At 35.0% G+C, this 19,099-nt stretch overlaps 1 protein-coding gene across 2 annotated transcripts; it reads right to left on the bottom strand.

Annotated features, from left to right (window-relative positions):
* c13h7orf26 (chromosome 13 C7orf26 homolog) lies at positions 1-13,519 on the bottom strand. 2 transcript variants are annotated; one of them, XM_039774908.1, is made up of 7 exons: positions 13,463-13,519; positions 8,274-8,471; positions 7,494-7,715; positions 7,018-7,183; positions 5,508-6,026; positions 3,117-3,156; positions 1-1,537 (listed from the first exon to the last, which is right to left on the bottom strand). In XM_039774908.1, the coding sequence occupies exons 1-7, from the start codon at positions 13,499-13,501 to the stop codon at positions 1,309-1,311; spliced, it is 1,413 nt and encodes a 470-aa protein (XP_039630842.1). In that variant the 5' UTR covers positions 13,502-13,519; the 3' UTR covers positions 1-1,308. The 2 variants fall into 2 exon arrangements, with proteins under 2 accessions (XP_039630842.1, XP_039630843.1); XM_039774909.1 differs by having other exon boundaries at positions 13,361-13,513.
* Between the last annotated feature and the right edge of the window lie 5,580 nt (positions 13,520-19,099).

Here is a 19,099-nt window from a genome sequence, read left to right as displayed (position 1 = left end):
TATTTAGTATATAAATTTATTACAACCTCCCCAGAAATGGCAAATAGAAAAAGGGGAGCGTGTGATCATTTTATTCACTGTCAATACAATATATCTGCTGAATAAAAATAGTGATAAAATCTGCACATCATGTAGAAGCCATTTATTACCGCAATATTCAGCTCTGCACTCTATAAATTATCCGAGCACTGGATTTTTCCATGCAGACAGTCTCATTTGAGAAGAGGAAAACAAAATCTGAAAAAAGTTCCTTGCTAAAGTATTTTACACATACAATTAACAGCATTCATTTCCTAAGACAAATGGATATTTATAATAAAAATTTATTACAGGAGTAAGAGCTATGTAAACCTAAATAAATGCAAACTGCAATTCTTTGGTTGATGTTTTATGAAAATGAGGCCAGACATTGAGAATGCAAAATTAAAAAATTCCAGAAATTACAGAAATGTAATATTAATTTTTAAATGCATGATTTTTGCAGTGTCCTGAGAACAAACTTCACAGGGGGAAAAAAAGACTTAAAAGTATCAAACTTCACATTTCCTTAATCAGCTTAATGCACAGTGTGATCACCAATGCTTTTTACATTTTCTTATAACAAATACAAGCGTAACAGTTATTGTTAATGTTCTTGACTACATTTCACCCTCATAGCATTAAAACACCTCGATCAAAACACCATAAGTTTGAAAACCAACCTCATCTGTTTCAATATCGAGTTCTTGTCAAAATATTTAGTCTCCACTCATAAAATGAACTTGAAATTATCAAATATACACCTGTGTCAGACCAATGTAGAAACACATTTCCTAATGAATCAACAAACATTCAGTGGGAAATTAATTTATACCAGACTAGGTTTCAATTATTTTAAAAATTTCCACTGTTAACATAAATGATTGATGCACCAAAAGTCACACATATTTAACTGTGCAGTCATCCATTATCAACTGAATGTTTCACTGAGATTTTGTCTCTCTCTTCCTCAAATGTTACTGTTTTCAAGGGTTAAAATAATTTGACTACTTGTTAAATTTGCCTGCTGTATAACAGCACTAATTTATACCACAGAGTTCATTATTTTGAAAGTTTAAACAATACAAATTTTAAAAATGTAAAAAATGTAACCTTCTTCGGTATTTTCAACAAAACAAATAGCAGCAATTAACAGTTTTTTTATTTACCTTCAAAGGCCATTACAGTAACAAAATGACAAGAATATGCTGTTAGCTTGCATGAACACATTTTATAATTAAATCTTCCAAAACTTCTGGAAAATTTACAGTGCCATATGTCTCAATGCTCCTAACGGATAGGCCTATACGGAAAGGCCATACCTGGTAGGAAGGTCTGCACAGGAAGAGAAGTGCGTGTGTTGTGAGTGGGATGTACAGGGAGTGTCGAGTGTGCTGTGTGTGCAGGACGAGAAGGGTAGCCTAATGGAGGAGTATGGATATGTGGGTAAAATCCAGGAGGAAGTCCAGTATGTGGAGGAGGCTGTTGGACAGGACCAGACAGAACCAGCTGAAGTAGGCTGTTGGGGGGGAAAAAAAAATTCTTCAGAGACATCTTTTGAGCATAACAAAATCACTTTGTATCAGGTATTAAGCTTGCCGCATATCATGAACCAGTCTTTCACATCATTTGGTTTAATGGTAATTCATTACTCCTTATAAAATGTTAAAAACATCAATCATTAGCAAAAATCAGAAATTAGAGCTTGCATATCAGCCTATAATTTTTAATCAGGAAGTACATATACATTAGGTTGCAATTAAATATGATTTTTAATGCTTTGTAATATATTATTTAAGTATTGTGGTTCAACTGTACAACATATTATAATGTATTACTCCTTTTTTATTTGACTGAACCTAAAGTTGAAATCATGCCTGTATAGTTAAAAGTGTTAAACTACTGTACTGACAATTGCTCCCAATGAAACCCATTCTAATGGTAGAAACAGATCAAGTATCTCACCTGTCTCTAAAGTAAAAACATGTAGTTACTATACAATCAATACCCCAATTAACCCTAGCTTTGGGTGATTCATTGTGAGACCTGCCCTTATATTTGGAGCAGCACTGTCAGATTATAACTGATAAAAAGTTTTCATATTTAAAACCTATTAATAAATGAATACCTATGTGAATTATATGTGAATATATTCTCGTATTGGGTTGCTATACCATTAAAGGGCTGTTTACACAATAAATTATGAAATTGTTATACAAAAGAAAAAGTAAAATAACAATTGCATGTTAAACATTTTGGGGGAAAAACAGAATCCGCTGCTGTGCCACTTTTCTTCTCCTCTCACTATTGAAGCCTGACTTAACTTAAAATGTACAAGAATCAATTAAAACATATGTGGACACTGCAGCCAAATGTGATAATCGAATTCAGCTTAGGATGCTGCTATGCAAAACTGATAATTCTCTATATCTGATCAGAAGAAAAAAAACTTTAAGAGAAGAGACAGTCCTAGTACAACACAAACTTGAATTTTTCTAATTTTTCTTTTCTGTAACAATTTAAAAACCAAACACTTCAATTAAATATGGATAAAACACTTAGCTGGAATGTTTGCAGTGGGACCAAAATTAGCAGTGGAAATGCATATGGACTATCATTCTATACTATCCTCTCTTTTAAATCATGAATCGGCTCCAACATATTTTACTATGATACATTGGTCCGATCAACTTTCCATTGATCATGTTTCACTCCTCATTTAAATTTACACTTTTCACATCCTTCATGTTTATGAGAAGGCAATAACAATGGTATAAAAATTTCAAGTTGAGTTTTTGTATGCACGTAAACATTTATATTTAAATATTTTAATAAAAACTAATAATGTATTATTGAGGGTCAAAATATACAAAACACAATATTTTTAATACCTTTTTATTTCCAAATGTAGTCATGCCAACTGGAAGATACTGTAGGTGACATGTAAATTCTTATGTATACATAATTCAATTTAGTTTGTATCAATGAGTGGGTAAATGCTCAATTATGAAAAAAGAAAAAAAAAAAAACAAGCAACCAGTTAAAAGGTCAAGGTAAAACTCTTGCAAGCAAATCATATTCAAGCTAATAATACTCACTTATTATGAGGAAGCCTTGAACACAATGATCTCAAATCCTCTGTAGAGCAAAAAAAGAAAAACAGAACATATAATGCAGTGTACTGTATGTTTGCATGCCCCTTAACAGACAGCCTCTCCGCTATCTGATACTGTATATAAAATAATTTGAGCTTGACATTATATAAAACCTTAACAAAGGTGTATCCATCTTGCAAGGACTTTCTCAATAGGGCATTATGGGGCATAACTCAAACCACCAATAGAACTGCAAACCAGTCATCAATTAGCGGATCAACTTGGAATTGTACACCATGTGTGTCTACCTGCAAATGTCTCAACTTTGACAGATACGAGGTAGCCTTAAAGAACTTTCATGACTTTTAACTGAATTTGTGAGGTCAATGCCTAAGTAGCTAAGAAGATGGATTTGAACCCCCAGATCTGTCATAATGTCAAGATTAGGTCAATGTGTTTCGTAATCTTAAAATAACCATCCTCTTAATCTTAAAGAGAAGAAAAATAAGCACACCTTACTGAGCTGCACTGTATTTTCCTTAAAACATACTTTCTTGTTCACTACTGAAGCTACAATGCTGAATTAATTATATAAAGTATGTTTTAAATAATTTTAGTGTAGTCAAAAAACAAATTGAATGATCTAATGAAAAAGTACATTTGACATTTCATGAAACATTTTCTTTTTCTGTTCATATGCTTTTTAAAACTGATGACCAAATTTAAATCCCATTTTAAGCACAGCCAATGAAGAAAGGAAAAAAAGGAAGAAAAATAGTCAGCAAGGTGGCTGTGGCTGTGGTTATCGCTATGCCCATACAGCTTTAGAGGCCTGGTTTCAATTCTCTATCCAAACAAAGTCTGTGAGGAACTCACATATTCCTTCTATGTCTGCATGGATGGTCCTTTGTAATCTGGTATCTTAAAGATATATTTAATTGTAAACTTTTATTCAACCCATTTTGAGATTCTTTGCCAGTATATAAATTCAAACTAGCATCCCATTTAGGGTTGGTTCCTGAGTTGTTCCGACTTTTGTCAGAATAGGCTTCAACTCCCTTAAAAGCTATAATGGAAAAAGTGTCTTCAGAAAACGGAAAGATGGTACAACATAACTAGAAAGTAGGTGCATAATACACTGAAAAACTCAAAAAAGATTAAATAATGCATTATTAATATTGCCAAAAAAAAAGAACACACACATGCAAATTTAGAAAGTCAGTAACTGCATCACTGCCCAGAAATTAACTTCCCTTTCTTTGTCACTTGGTCTTACAAGATAAATTCTATGCAAACTTCAATCTCCGTTTCAACAATTTTCAAAAATTATTTAGTTAAGGTATGGATCAACAGAGATGAAATAGTGATCATTTTTACATTTCATAATCAAATGTATTACACATTTAATGACTACCAAAATAAGAATTGATTCCTATTCCTGACACTTAGCATACTGTTATTTAAGAATTACAAATCAATTTATGTGAAAAAATTATCTTTAGGCACACCATTCAATTTCAAAACCATATTTTGCATATTAAAATGAAAAATGGGATCTTAAGTAATAAAAGAATGTACACCAAAGGAAACTGGTCTGTTTCTAAATTTTAAAATATTATATTAAATTATCAAGGATGCTATAAAACAGAAATGACTTAAGATGTTGAGAAACGTCTGGATCTATATTCAACACATTTTATATACATAACCCCTTAGGAAAAAAAAAAAGTCTTATAAAAGAACCGCATTTTTTCAGCATTTATCGTAGTATACAGTAAACAGCAAGTGGCCAGATTCTTTATATGGAATATTGTAAAGGAATTTTTGCAATCACTTTTTTTAGAAGCAAATTATGTGAATTGCAAACCAATTCAATTCTGAATTTGAATGATTAAAACCATAATAAAGAATTTTATAAAACTTTTTATTGCTTAGGATTAGAAATATGCTTTTTCCCACATTTCCTCCAAACTTCAGATGTGATAGCTGTAAACACAGACACACACCCTAAACCATGATACTTCCAATGGCCAGTAGTTTACGTAAGGATCACTACTTTGGAAAGCGGAATGACCATCACTTGTCAACAACAGCTTTTTGTGAAAGTATATGCTTAAACTATGGACTACTCAAATGGCTGAAGATAAACTGTATCTTATAACTACAGTATACACAAGTTATTGTTAATAGTTACTATTTAATAGCCAAAATGTTCAGAAGAATACAGTATACTTTTTCCCTCATAATAGGCTTTCGTGTTTGGAAATAATGGTCAAATACTGAAAATATGGCAGCGCTTAAAAAAAATGTACATCTTGGAGGTCTTCCACAATTTCCTTGCATGCAGAAGAAAACTTTCCCAAAAATATAATTATATTTAAATGTTTAACCTACCTCTGGTACATAGCAGGGCTCCTGATGCCATGGAAACTTGCAAAGCTTGTGCAAGCCTATCCAAAGAAAGTTCAGTTTCCTTTGTGACATTGAGAGGATTAAGTTCATCAATCAACCTATTAAGTTCCTCTACAAATTGGACCACATGATCAAACATGAGCAGTCCAAGGCGACCATACATATTCTTTTCCGTTAAATGCGCCTGCAGCATCACAAATACCTGAAGAACACTCAGATGGAGCTTTGAATAAAGAGGCTGTGAATCCCTGTCCACTTCACATTCTTTTGCGAGTTTATGGACATGGCCATTTGTGAGAGTGGGTTTTCTGTTCCTTTTGTAAGCCAACGGTGACTTTACACACCAGCGTACAAGGCCAGGCAAAGGGGTTAGTTCCAAGCTTCCTAGTGGAAGACTTGCCGTTATTGGGGTGTTAAGAAATGTAACAAGAATTAATCTGGGGTCATCAAAAATCCAGGTGACAACCATCTCCAGTAGTTCATATGGAGGGATCAAGTCATCTGCAGATAAACAGAAATTGTTTGAAGAGAAACCATTAACTTATTTTTATGAAATCAAAACATATTCTTTATGAATTAACAATATTTTCTACTTCTACAATGTTCATAAGAAGTAGGTAAAAATGTTTCAAATGTGCTCAAACTATTTACATCAAAATATTAAACAAACTGAAACAAGACATCTGAACAATTTTGTCTAAGAAAGTCACTCTTATAGTTAAAGTAGGGAGACAAACATCTGGCATTGCTCATGCTAACCTGTTTAACCATAATACGTTAATCCTCTTTGTGAAAGCTTTCATCATGGTAATAGCATAAAATGGGGGTGTTCTAATCTATATTGGTACTACTTTCAAACTATTAAATTATAATTTAGAACTACCTTTGCCACATAAAATTGTGACACTTTCAGAATAAAACTATTTGAATTTATAACTTACTACTTATTTTTTTAATTAAATTTCCCATTACAGGGCTGCAAAATGAAAAGCCTTGACCTGTCTGTACAATAACCAGCCCTGGACAGTATGCCAAATCATATCAAGAAACAGTCATCCACACAAAATAGGAATAATAATAAGTTAATTTAATATGAGCGGCTGAACTAACACATCACTTTTAAAATGCAGAAGGAAACTTGGCTATTCACAGAAGATCCACTAAGACAAAGGTAGATGGTGCAAACTCCACAAAGTGACATAGCTAAGTGGAACCTATACAAACTATCTGGGGAAATATATTTAAATAAAATCAAACTTGGGAGAAACATATTTGACTGCTATGTTTACATTAAGCATGTATCATGTCCTGGTGTGTTTGATATTAACTCAGAGTTTAAAGGCAGAAAGCAGAAACATACTATTGTCTCTAATGAATACCTAATTGGGTGAAATGCAATGAATCAAGAAATACAAATTAGTTACTATTTTATAAAACTCATACTATACTAGTATCGACAGGATCTTAATAATGTCACACAATTTTACAGTACCTGTTGATAAGTCGTATAGTGCAGTAACAGCACTAATGAACTGACAGCAAAACCTAGAGCTGACACTGATTATTTGCTTTAGAGTCTGAACAGACCCTGGAACAAGACTGCAGTAATCGTCTACCAAGACTCTGGCAAGTCTCACACAATAGACAGCATGGGTTCTCTTTAAAAAGAGAAAAAATATTCATGTTAAAATGCATACATACACAATAAATAAAAGCATTTATTTTAATTGTGAAAGAAAACCAAAGCCTTCTAAAGAATTTACACAAATAAGGTTTAAGCACTCTCAGGTAAAGAGGTACCTGGAAACAAAGACATTAATACATTCCTTAAGCAAACAATGAAACATAATAAAACCTTATTTAGAGGGTATGTGATAAACCATTTGTATTAAAACTAAAAAAAAAAAATAATCATAATAATAGTAAAGTTAGATATTTATGCTGATATCTTTCCTTAAACCATGTTACCTGAAACCAGGAAGCAGCACATTCTAAAATGGGCACCCTGCAGACAGCCACGGCCATAGAAACCAATTTGCCAAGCATGGCCATTCTGTTGTCATCAGTCTTGTTCCCCTGGGGGCTGAACAGTGTAGAAAAGATGATCTGTCGAACTGCATCTTTGCTCTGTTCCTGGAAATAACTGCACATTATTTCCAATAACTGGAGTTCCTGTAAGGAGTTCAACCTCTTTGAGGTGGGGGAAAAATAATAGTTAAACTAGTGAAGTACAAGTACAATGTTTCAGGACTTTATATCTTTTTAGATGAATTCTAGTCCATATCATAAGTATTATTATTTTTTTCCCCAAATAAAGGGAACATTAATATATGAACAGAAGGCTAAATTGTCATTTATATTATCCAGCCATGATAGATCCCTGACAATATACGCAGAATATATAATGATAGATACATATCCAAGTTAACTAGAAACTGCTACAAAGTTGCAAACAGCTTTTACAGAGGTCAACTGAACTTGACAAAACGCTGAGTAATGGAGTATAAACAGGAAACCTACGAACTTTAAAGATACCCACGGAAAGAAATCATTTTAAGATGTACAACACAAAATAATGAAATCTATCATTTTCAAACTAGCAACATCCATTTACTATCAATTTGACATTTCAGAAAACCTCAGACAAATTAGATTTGCAATCTAGCTCTCTAACTCTGATCTATGATTTTAGCAAAAATGGCTTTTACAAAGTAGCTACGTTATATTAAACATGAAAATCAACTTTACCTTTGGCTGAACACTACGTTCCTTAGGAACATGAAATATGAATTCATCCACAAGTTCAATCGTCCCTTTGTCTACAACTGGCACTGTGACATTTTGAAGCTGACTACTCAAGTAAATATCCAAGTGATAAAGAACTTCTTTTGCAGCACTGAGAGCATCTCGACGTAGGAGGGAATGGCGTATATCACTCATTGTACCCTGAAATAAAACAAAAAATACAAATTAATATACAACATAAAAAACTTGCAAAGTAAGTGCTTTCTACTAAATAATAATAAGCAAACAAGCATGGTTTACAGAACAGCCACCTTGTGTCTTTCCAAATTTCAGGAATTTAAGTGACAAAAAAATGCAGGAGTGTATAAAATGAAAATAAGAGAAAGCAAAATTCTACAACTCTCTGGCTTTGTTTATAGTGTTTTCACCCTGTCTACTCAAATAGAAAGAGTGTCTTCCATCTTTTTTATTTTACCTTCTGGCACTGCCATAAAATACTCTCCCTCCTTTTCACCTCCCATTCATTTCCCTTTCACCTTCTTACAAACTCTGCCAATGAACTTTACTCAAATTCCCATGGCTACCAAGTTACAATACTCCCTGGAATTCCATGAAATATGCATACTCTCTACTCTGACACATCTTAAAAAAAATCCTGGCTGCTTATGTCTGCATAAGAAAACAAAGTACAACTTCTCCTAAGTACTATGTTCTTATGACCATCTGGATATATCAAGGCGGTAACCCTCCATGGCATGTTTTGGTGGGTTGCTCCCAGAGAATTTATGGCTCCTAAGTCTCCATTCTCACTATTCCTGTATGTTCAGAACTACAATACACAAGGACTGTCCAGCTGCCAGTCTGGGTTTTCCCCAACCCTTATCCACTGTCAAACTAGCATTCCATGGTTTTGAATTATCAATATATCACTACAAATTTGGTTGAGACCAATAAATAATCTAATCATAAAATAAAAAAATGGCACAATGTTGTGCATTTTTAAAAGCATTAATGTTTTCCTGGTATGTGTCAGGAAATTACAAAATGTCAGTTTTCTGTACAGTGTGACCCATTTCTCCTCTAAAAGTGTACAGTCCTTCAACTAACCCCTAGTTAATTCTGCGCTGTTCCAGGACTTGAGTGTGTTTCAAAATATTCTTTCTATTGAAGAAGGATAGGTAATACGTATATTTAAAAATAAAAAAAATTGTCTGTGGACAGTGTCAACAAATCAATTTCTGAAAGCTAACATTAAACTCATCAATATTCTGACAATTACACCACACCTGGAAAATCCTAATATGTATTTTTTCAGATCATAAGTATTACCATTTTTAGGCAATTTCTGTTACTAATCTTAAATCATGGACAAAAACACATTTCTAGTTAAAATGCTTATCCTCAAATTCACACAATGGGATTAAGATTTAAAAATATGTTAAATTCAAATACTGATTTTATACTTTCACTGTAAACCAATAGTTCATACAGACAGTCCATCTTTAAAACAGTACACCGTTTATGATTTACATTTAACAATTAAACATGCAACACAAATAAATATATACTGCAGCTTCCCTGTGACCCTGCTCAGTATAAAGCAGGGTTGGACAATGGACAACTGGAAATGAGTTTCCATAGCACATATGTGGGGAACAGAAGCCTAACTGTAGACAGAATCCCAAGGCACAGCCACATTCAATCAAATCAATCACTTTAGGGCAGCTAATCTGAAGTCTTAGTTCTTGACAAAAAAATGAATAGTGAAAGTCTTAGAAGTAAACTTGATCCCTCAGCATTAAAAATCAAGGCAGAAGTAAAGCATTTAGCTGTAATCATGGGCTCGGACCTAAACTTTAAATCATTAGGCTTTTTACTAGGAATCTCTACTTTTCTTTGTATTCTTTCCTGTTTTTTTTTTTTTTTGTGGTCATGTTTTGGGCCACCACCACCCGTACTTAAAGTACTGTGCAGCTGCCCGTGATGTTGGAATAAATGTGGATCCCCTCAACTATCCACAAGACCCACTGCATCGAATCTTCTAGGACAGAATGACTTAAGTACATACATTTATGTTTGGTAAAATTCCCAGTGGGGGTTTGGCAGTCTTTTGGCCTTGGAATCCATGCATATTTTGCTTCCCCCCCCCACAACATACCGTTTTCTTTTTATTTTTTTTCAGCCCTCTGACCTAACATCTGACTCACCATTAGAGACTTAAAAAAAAAAAAAAAAAAGATACTACAAATAAGGACTCTACTTTTCTAATAATTATATATCTATTTTATGTGTGTATTGATTTATTGTGTTCATAAAGATTATTATAAATGTTTTTAAGTCAGTTCAGTTAATTCTGTCCGGTGCTTCAAAACTCCCGGGTATGGAAAATCCCCCACATATGATATTTTCTTTGACTTGTCTTGATGTCTAGTTACAAAAGATGTCAAGCTTTTTGGGATTCCTACCTACCTTCTGTTTAGAACAGAAAAAATCCCTAATTTGTAAGCAATTGTTTCACCCTATTTTCTGCAGGAAATTACACCCTTATGATAGAGTAAAACAAGTGTCTAAAGCAAAAATGATCAGAATGACTTGCATTTACTTATTTGACGGACGGCTTTATGCAAGGCAACTTATAACATTTATGATACATTTGGTTACATTTCTTCTGGTTTTTAAAGTGGAGCACAGACAGTTCGAGTTACTTGCTCATGGTCACACAGTGTCAGTAGCGGAACTTGAATGCACAACCTTGGGGTTTGAAGTCTAAAGCCTTAACCACTACACCACACTCCCTGCCTTGAAGTTGTGCATGCCACATCAACCGACCCCAGGGGTTCGCCCACTAATGAGACATGAGGGGTCAAAGTTAATCCTTTTCAATAAATTTGAATAAAAATGGTAATTGGTAATATGTGGAGTGTGCTATTTGAGGTTGTTGATCACAAATATGACCATATTTTTTATATTTGGATTTTTTAGCCCCCTAAGAGCTGCTCCCAGAAGGTTAAAAAATGACAAATTTCAAACATAAGCATGTGGAGTAGCGTTTTAGACTACTTCAAGGTCAGTGATTATGAATTTGATGCTATGTTTGATCCTGTACTAGGGATCTGGCCTCCTATGGACCTCTATCAGGGTAAAAACTGGAAGATTTCTATTACAATCAAAAATACTTAAGACTTTATAAATATTTAAACTGAAGAACACATTTTAAAATCCCCGCTACAACTATTCTTGTTTATTATATACTTCCACCTCATGAAGTAAATCAATACATTTCTTATGAACACTCTCAATTAAGTCGGCATATGCTAATTCAGACCATCTACTTGTCTCTGCCATCTCTTCTAATTTTTAAACACAACCACCACCACCACCTGGTCAAAGCAGTGTGCAGCTGTTTTTGATGCTTGAATGAAAGCAGATACCCTAAATATCCACAAGACCCACTACATCAGGTCTTCTAGGACAGAGCCTAAAAAACACAGACAAACAACTTAAGTACATTTTTGTTAAGAAGAATGCCCAGTGGGGGATTGGGGATTTGTTAAAACACTTGCAGATTCTTTTGTCTCCAGCATCTAGCCCCTAGAGATTTTTTTCTGCCCTTCCAGTCATCTGACCATAGCATCAAACTTATCACTAGACACTTAAAGGAAAATACTACATTTCACGACTCTGCTTTACACGAATTAGATTTTTTTTATACAAGTGCATATTGATTTTAGTATTTGATTTGCTAATTATTATTACTCTAATTTTAATTTGTGTTTCTTTTGTTGTAACGATTTCTTTGACATTTTAAAGCACTTTGAGCTACATCTTATATATTCAAATGTACTACAAAATTAAACAACGTTGTTGCTTTTGATAAACTAAGATGTCCCTTTTAGGGATGTCAGAAATACACACGCAAAAATTCCAGTGGTTAACCTGTGACTTGAGCAGAGAAACCTGAAGGTGTGAGGCAACAACACTAACCACTGTGCCACCTACACTTAAGTAAACATGGTGAAGATGATCTGTCTCAAGATCTAAATTAGAGGTTAAAAAAATCCAAAATTACTATACCACTATTAGAATTTTAGCAAATTATTCAAACACTGTGTGATTTGTAAATCTTGAATATGTATGATTAAAAGATTGAGATGCCTTCAAATTGAGATAATTACAAATATAAAAAACCTAACCTAAAATGTTAAGGTAAGATGATTTTTTTAAGGATGTTAGAAGTACGCAAACAAAATTCCTGCAGACGCAAACACAGTGGTGAACTTGTGACTTGTAGCCTCAAACCTGCAGGGGTCTCTGCCCAACACTAACCACTGTGCCACCTACACTTAAATAAACAAGGTGAAGAAGATCAGCACCGACACAAGAATTGGAGGTTAAAAAAAATCCAAACTACTGTATCACTATTAGCATTTTATCAAATTATTCAAATACTGTGAGATTTGTAAATCTTCAAGATTTACGATTAAAAGATAGAGATTGCTTCATATTGAGATGATTACGTACATAATAAAAAGTAGGCACGGTTAAAAAATACCAATTAAGTTATGAATCAAAATACTGTACTTAAAACAATTGCTAAAATATTGCATGTCTTTAAAAATACATTCCATACACTAAACTATTCACGATGAATTCGTTTACTTTGTATGATCACAACAAAAGAATTATACACCGCTATTTATTTATTTTTTTTTTAATTACACGTGGCACGGTTGAATGGGTTTTCTTTTGCATTTTTCTCCTTGACTTACTATAAAGCGGTAACTGTAAGAGTCGCCGGGTCGAGTAAAACTATAAAGTGCCAAAGCTGGAGATCAACACAGTGAAACTTTTAAAATTCCCCGGGACACCAGCATTAAAATGGTAAGGAACAAACGGGTCAATGAATAACCGTGGTTTCAATGGACGGTGTGAGGAAACGCCTACGCTATCAAGCCGCGAAAAACTGCTTCAGCTTCGGGTGCCGTTAGTCTGGCAAAGCCCGAGCTTAGCGGCCTAACGAATACCAGCAGTGTTCTGAATTATTATCATTTTTTTCTGAAATAAAAAAAATCATTGTGGATAAGCATTACCAGTATTTCCCATATATCACCCCTGCATCTTCTGGCTTTTGGTTGTGTTAAAACAAACTAAACTCTTGGCATCCACGGCACACAATAGCTCGCCTCACTTACAGGAAGAGCGAGTTTGAATGTACGGCGGCCCTTTTGCATCAAACTGTGCGAAAAGCGACTCAGCCAGCGAGAACGCGCGTGCGTGCGTGCGTATGCGCGCTCATTGGTAAGCGGGTTCGCTGCAAACGGGAAGGGAGCGAAGATTTGCTCCGGCAATACATGCTGCCTTGTCCTCATGTAACTCAATGTGTCTACCTTTGCATTTTTTAAAATGCGGCTACAGACCAGAGATGCTCTTTATACAGTGCCCCCATAATATTTGGGACAAAGTTCAATTAACCCCTCAGCTCCACAGTTTTAAATTAAAAATCAAACAAGTCGGACGTAATTAAGGTCAGTCAATCAGATTTATTTATAAAAGCACATTTAAAACAACAAATGCTGCGCCAAAGTGCTGCACTAAAATAAAGCAAAATCAATCATACAGACGCAGGTCAATAAAAACAACCAGTTAAACCACCGCGAACCATTATACTCCGTGAAGGACAGGTCATTCCAAAGCCTACTAAAGTCTTATTCATTGATCCATTCCAAAAGTACACACTGCAGACTTTAATTTAAGGATATTTGCATGCATTTCGGTCACAGCATGTAGAAATGACCACCCCGTTTTACAATGTTGATTCAATTAAGTATGCACGTGTTAACAGAGTCTGAAAAATGAGAACTTTTGAAGACCGCATTCGAAACTTGATAGCGATTAGATAAACCGAAAATTGTATTGACTCGGATTGTTTAGACCAGGGGTTCTGAAAGTCGATCCGGGGAGGGGGCCCATGTGGATTCAGTTTTTGTTCCAACCAAATACATAATTTGGCTGGTACTTTTTTTCCTCTACTCTTATTTTACATTCAGAAAGGCACAGCAGCATGATTTTTGCATTTATAAGACATTTAGAAATATTTCTCTTTTTCTATAGATTTAAATGCTTAACTTTCTTTTTTTTATTTCGTTATACGTTACCCATTCTCTGTGCAGTTTCCTACCTTCTTTGTATCTTAAACCCACGTAATGCAAAGGAATGCCTCCAAAATACTTCCAGTGAAACCTATGAGGTTGTTGCTGTATTTTTCACTCAAAAAATTAATGATATTAGAAATAATATAGTATATCTCCCCAGCACTGCGGATCCTCCCAAGCCCCAGTAATCCGTTATAAACAAATTAAATTCTTTCACCAGGATAGATTTACATAGAATAATTTCTCAACTGAGACGCTCCATCTGCGTCCTTCACCCAATACCAACATTTTTTTTTAAAGATGTATCGGGCGTGCTAATTGATAGTATTCTTGACACAGTAAACTCGTCATTAGATACGGGGGTGTTCCCAGACTGTCTTAAAACTGCTGTAGTTAAACCTTTACTCAAGAAAAATAATCTGGACCCCCCTGCTTTTGAAAATTTTAGACCCATTTCTAACCCGCCTTTCTTAAGTAAAATTTTAGAAAGAAGGCAGTCATTATGCAGTTAAATAACCATCTCAATAAACATGCTATTCTTGATCAATTTCAGTCAGGTTTTAGAACAAATAACAGTACAGAAACTGCACTTGTTAAAGTAGTAAATGGCTTGCAGGTAAATGCAGACAGAGGCCATTTATCTGTTCTCATCCTCTTAGATCTGAGTGCCGCATTTGACACCATTGATCACAACATTCCTAGAAATCGCCTTAGTCAATGGGTGGGCCTCTCTGGTAGTGTCTTAAATTGGTTTGAATCCTACCTGGCAGGTAGAAAATTCTTTGTTAGTTGTGGTAAATAAAACTCAAAGACACATGATATCCGATATGGTGTTCCACAAGGCTCTATCCTGGGTCTGCTGCTCTTTTCAATCTACATGCTTCTGTTAGGTCAGATTATCTCGGGGCTCAACGTGAGCTACCACAGCTATGCTGATGACACACAGCTGTATTTATCAATAGCACTTGATGACCCTGACACTGTTGTTTCACTAACACAATGTCTTACTTGTGTTTCTAAATGGATGAATAGTAGAAAACAGAAATTTTAGTGATTGGCAATAATGGATATAATGAGGTTATTAGAAATAAACTTGATGAATTAGGATTAAAGGTCAAGACTGAGGTAAAGAATTTAGGGGTAACTGTTGACTGTACGTAACCTGAATTTTAAATCGCATATTAATCAGATCACTAGGACAGCATTTTTTCACTTAAGAAACATAGCAAAAGTTAGACCTCTTATATCATTGAAAGATGCTGAGAAATCAATTCACGCATTTGTTTTCAGTCAACTAGATTACTGTAACGCACTCCTCTCAGTACTACCCAAAAAACACATAAATCGTTTGCAACGAGTGCAGAATGCACCTGCTAGAATCCTAACTAGGAAAAGAAAATCCGAGCACATTTCTCCAGTTTTGATGTCACTACACTGGTTACCTGTGTCATTCAGAATTGGCTTTAAAATACTGCTTATGGTTTACAAAGCCTTAAATAATCTCGCTCTATCTTATACTGTATATCGGAATGTATGACACCTTATTTTCCAAATTGTAACCTTAGATCCTCAAATGAGTGTCTGCTTAGAATTCCAAGAGCTAACCTTTAAAGAAGTGGTGAGGCAGCCTTCTGCTGTTATGCACTTAAAATCTGGAATAGCCTGCCAATAGGAATTTGCCAGGCTAATACAGTGGAGCACTTTAAAACACTGCTAAAAACTCATTACTTTAACATTGCCTTCTCATAACTTCATTTTAGTTTAATCCTGATACTCTGCATATTCAATTTATTATCATAACTATTCATGGTGGCTCTAAAATCTGTACTAACCGTACTACTCTCTCTTCTGTTTCTTGTCCCGGTTTTCTGTGGTGGCGACCTGCGCCAACACCACCTGATCAAAGCACCGTGGTGTTCCTACATTGATGGATTAAAAGCCAGAAGTCTACATGACCATCATCATCAAGTCCTTCCATGAGAACCCTAAATACAAAGAGTACTGTTTCATTGATGTTAGGTGGAATGCGCAGAGGGGCTGGGTGGTCTCATGGTCTTGAACCCCTGCAGATTTTATTTTTTTTCTCTCCAGCTGTCTGGAGTTTGTTTTTTCTGTCCTCCCTGGCCATCGGACCTTACTCTTATTCTATGTTAATTAGTGTTGTCTTATTTTATTTATGACTTGTCTTTTTTTCTCTTTTCTTCATCATGTAAAGCACTTTGAGCTACATTATTTGTATGAAAATGTGCTATATAAATAAATGTTGTTGTTAATAATGACAATTATTATCGAGCAGAGCAGACACCCAGGCAAACAACACTGAATCATGAAAAGATACAATTACTTTAGCGTCAGATCCACTAATTAGCAAATAATGGATTAATTAAACAATTAGAACGCCTGGAAATATAGAATGAAAACCAAGCTGAAAACATTGTTAAAAAGAAAAAAAATAATTATTCCCATATAATTGCTCAGTATATTTTAATATTTTCTGTGTTTTGTTTAATCAAACTTAGTGTTCTAATTTCTATATTGTTCCCAAAACACAGAATCTGGGAAAAACAGCTCATTTAATTAGCTCAGCAGTCCAATTAAAAACCGAAGCTGGTTAGAACAAAAACCTGCAGCCACAGTGAGACGCAGAGTCTGAGATTCTCTGGTTTAGACACTTTAGCCACTTAGGTCTTGGCCTCAGTCTTTCATGACCCCACTGTAGTGAGTGTGCAACCAAAATCAGCAGCACCAATTCAGGGTGAGTGGCTAACAGTGAGAAAGGCTCTAAGAAGTCAAAATTTAGTCTGTAGGCATCCAGGGCAATAGTTTGGACACAGAATAGATACTCAGCAATTTTGTTTTTTATTTTTTTTTACTTATTTAGATTTTTAAAATATACTTTATTCTTTGTGGTTGTTTTTCTTTTTTCTACAGAAATACTGTATTTATTGTCAGTCAGTCATTTATTTTCAAACCCAGTCTTAGTCCTGAACAAGGTCGGAGGGGTCTGCTGGAGCCTAACCAAGTTATCATAGGGTGCAAGGCAGGAATAAATGCTGAAAAGGGTGCCAGTCCATCACAGGGCAAGCACACTGGTAAACTATAATTAATTGATGCAGTTTGCTTACTTTGTCTTACACAACATTTAAATAGCATTTAACAAATGAGCACTCCTATTTACAATACATTTTTTAAATAGTTCCAGTTTCACTTAACATTTCAATAAACTGCATAAAAAGATAAGTCACACAGCTAAATTGTTGTAATTTGTGTTCGTTATTTGTATTTTATATGGCACACAGGAAAATTTTCGATAAATAACTCAGTGAACAATCCAGTTTGACACGTTTAATGCTACAGAGTGACATCATGCTGAAAACTCTAAGCTTATCCCACCCTTTTGACATTTTTTTTGTGTTCTTACAGTTCTAGATGGTCTAACAGACATGCCCCTCACACTACTAGTAGATTGAGATTTATGAAAACACTTTAAAATAGTGTTACAAGAAAAAATATTCTTCAGTGCGGCACAATAAACTCAGTATCAACCAGTTGTCCGTGGTCACTAAAACTGCATTTAGTATACAACGTACAACACCACCACCACAGCCTGACATCTGGCAGGCTAACGAGGGCTACAGGGCCTCCAAAATGAATCAAGATGCTTGAAAACTGTTGGTTTTTGTTATTCAAAGAAATATTCCTGCCACTAGACTGGCAGATCCAGTCCATTTTAACCCCATTACCATTATCCCTGTGATTATTCATCCACTGTTAGTTGTGCACACCCAGTCATCCTCGGGTTTATGTGTCTCCAGTGAATTGCATGGAGTTGGGCAGCAGGAGAAGTGAATATGCAAAGGATTGCTACACAACCATAAGGTGACCCATCACAAACATGTCCCTGGCCTAATCTGGGTCACGACCCATAATTTAAGATACACTGAACAGTGTTTACCTGTTCTTTCATAAATGCTGGCTGAAGTATCTGTTTCTTCCACAATGTTTTGGTGTCAGAAGTTGGATGAGATACCCCTGGCTGCAGAATGTTGCCTGGGCAATGATGGTTGATTAAGGAAAGCACTTTGCTGGCATAACAATAGGTAATAAATGTTCCCCTTTCCCTGTCGGCATCATCCTGTTGCCTGCTGACAACCAGGATCCCCCCAACTTCTTTTTTCATTATTTTGTGAGAAACCAGGAATGCAGATTTATGCTTTTTTTTAATAGACACTGTAAAAGAATTGGCAGAGTTGTGCCAGGAGACTGATGATCCTCGTAAAGAAGATGTTACTAGAGGCATCAGGATACTGGGATTGCGACTGTGGTAGAAGCTGAGTGAGCCACACAAGACTGGTGGATGTAAACACTCGAGGACTGTTGCCAGCTTCTTGTTTTTTCAGAGCATCTGGTGGACGTTGATTGCAATGTTCCCCATTGGTGTATGTGAGTGATGCTAAACTGATCTTATGTATTTTCTAATCTCTAATAAGCATACCAAAGAAAATCATCAGCTCTGCTAATAAAAGAAACCAATTAATGACCGGCCCAAAAAACAAATCTCTAAAAGTGAAAAAGGGGAAGAACTTCAAAGTGTTGTGAGAAGTGTTAACATGGCTGTGCATTCTAATATAAAAAATGAATTTGGAAAGTTTAAAGGAGATATAAGGGCCTGAAGGA

The sequence above is a fragment of the Polypterus senegalus genome, chromosome 13, assembly GCF_016835505.1.
Source record: "Polypterus senegalus isolate Bchr_013 chromosome 13, ASM1683550v1, whole genome shotgun sequence".
In the NCBI taxonomy this organism is placed as follows: Eukaryota; Metazoa; Chordata; class Cladistia; order Polypteriformes; family Polypteridae; genus Polypterus; species Polypterus senegalus.
Note: the sequence above shows the minus strand (reverse complement) of the source record. Positions and strands in the feature narration are given on the sequence as shown.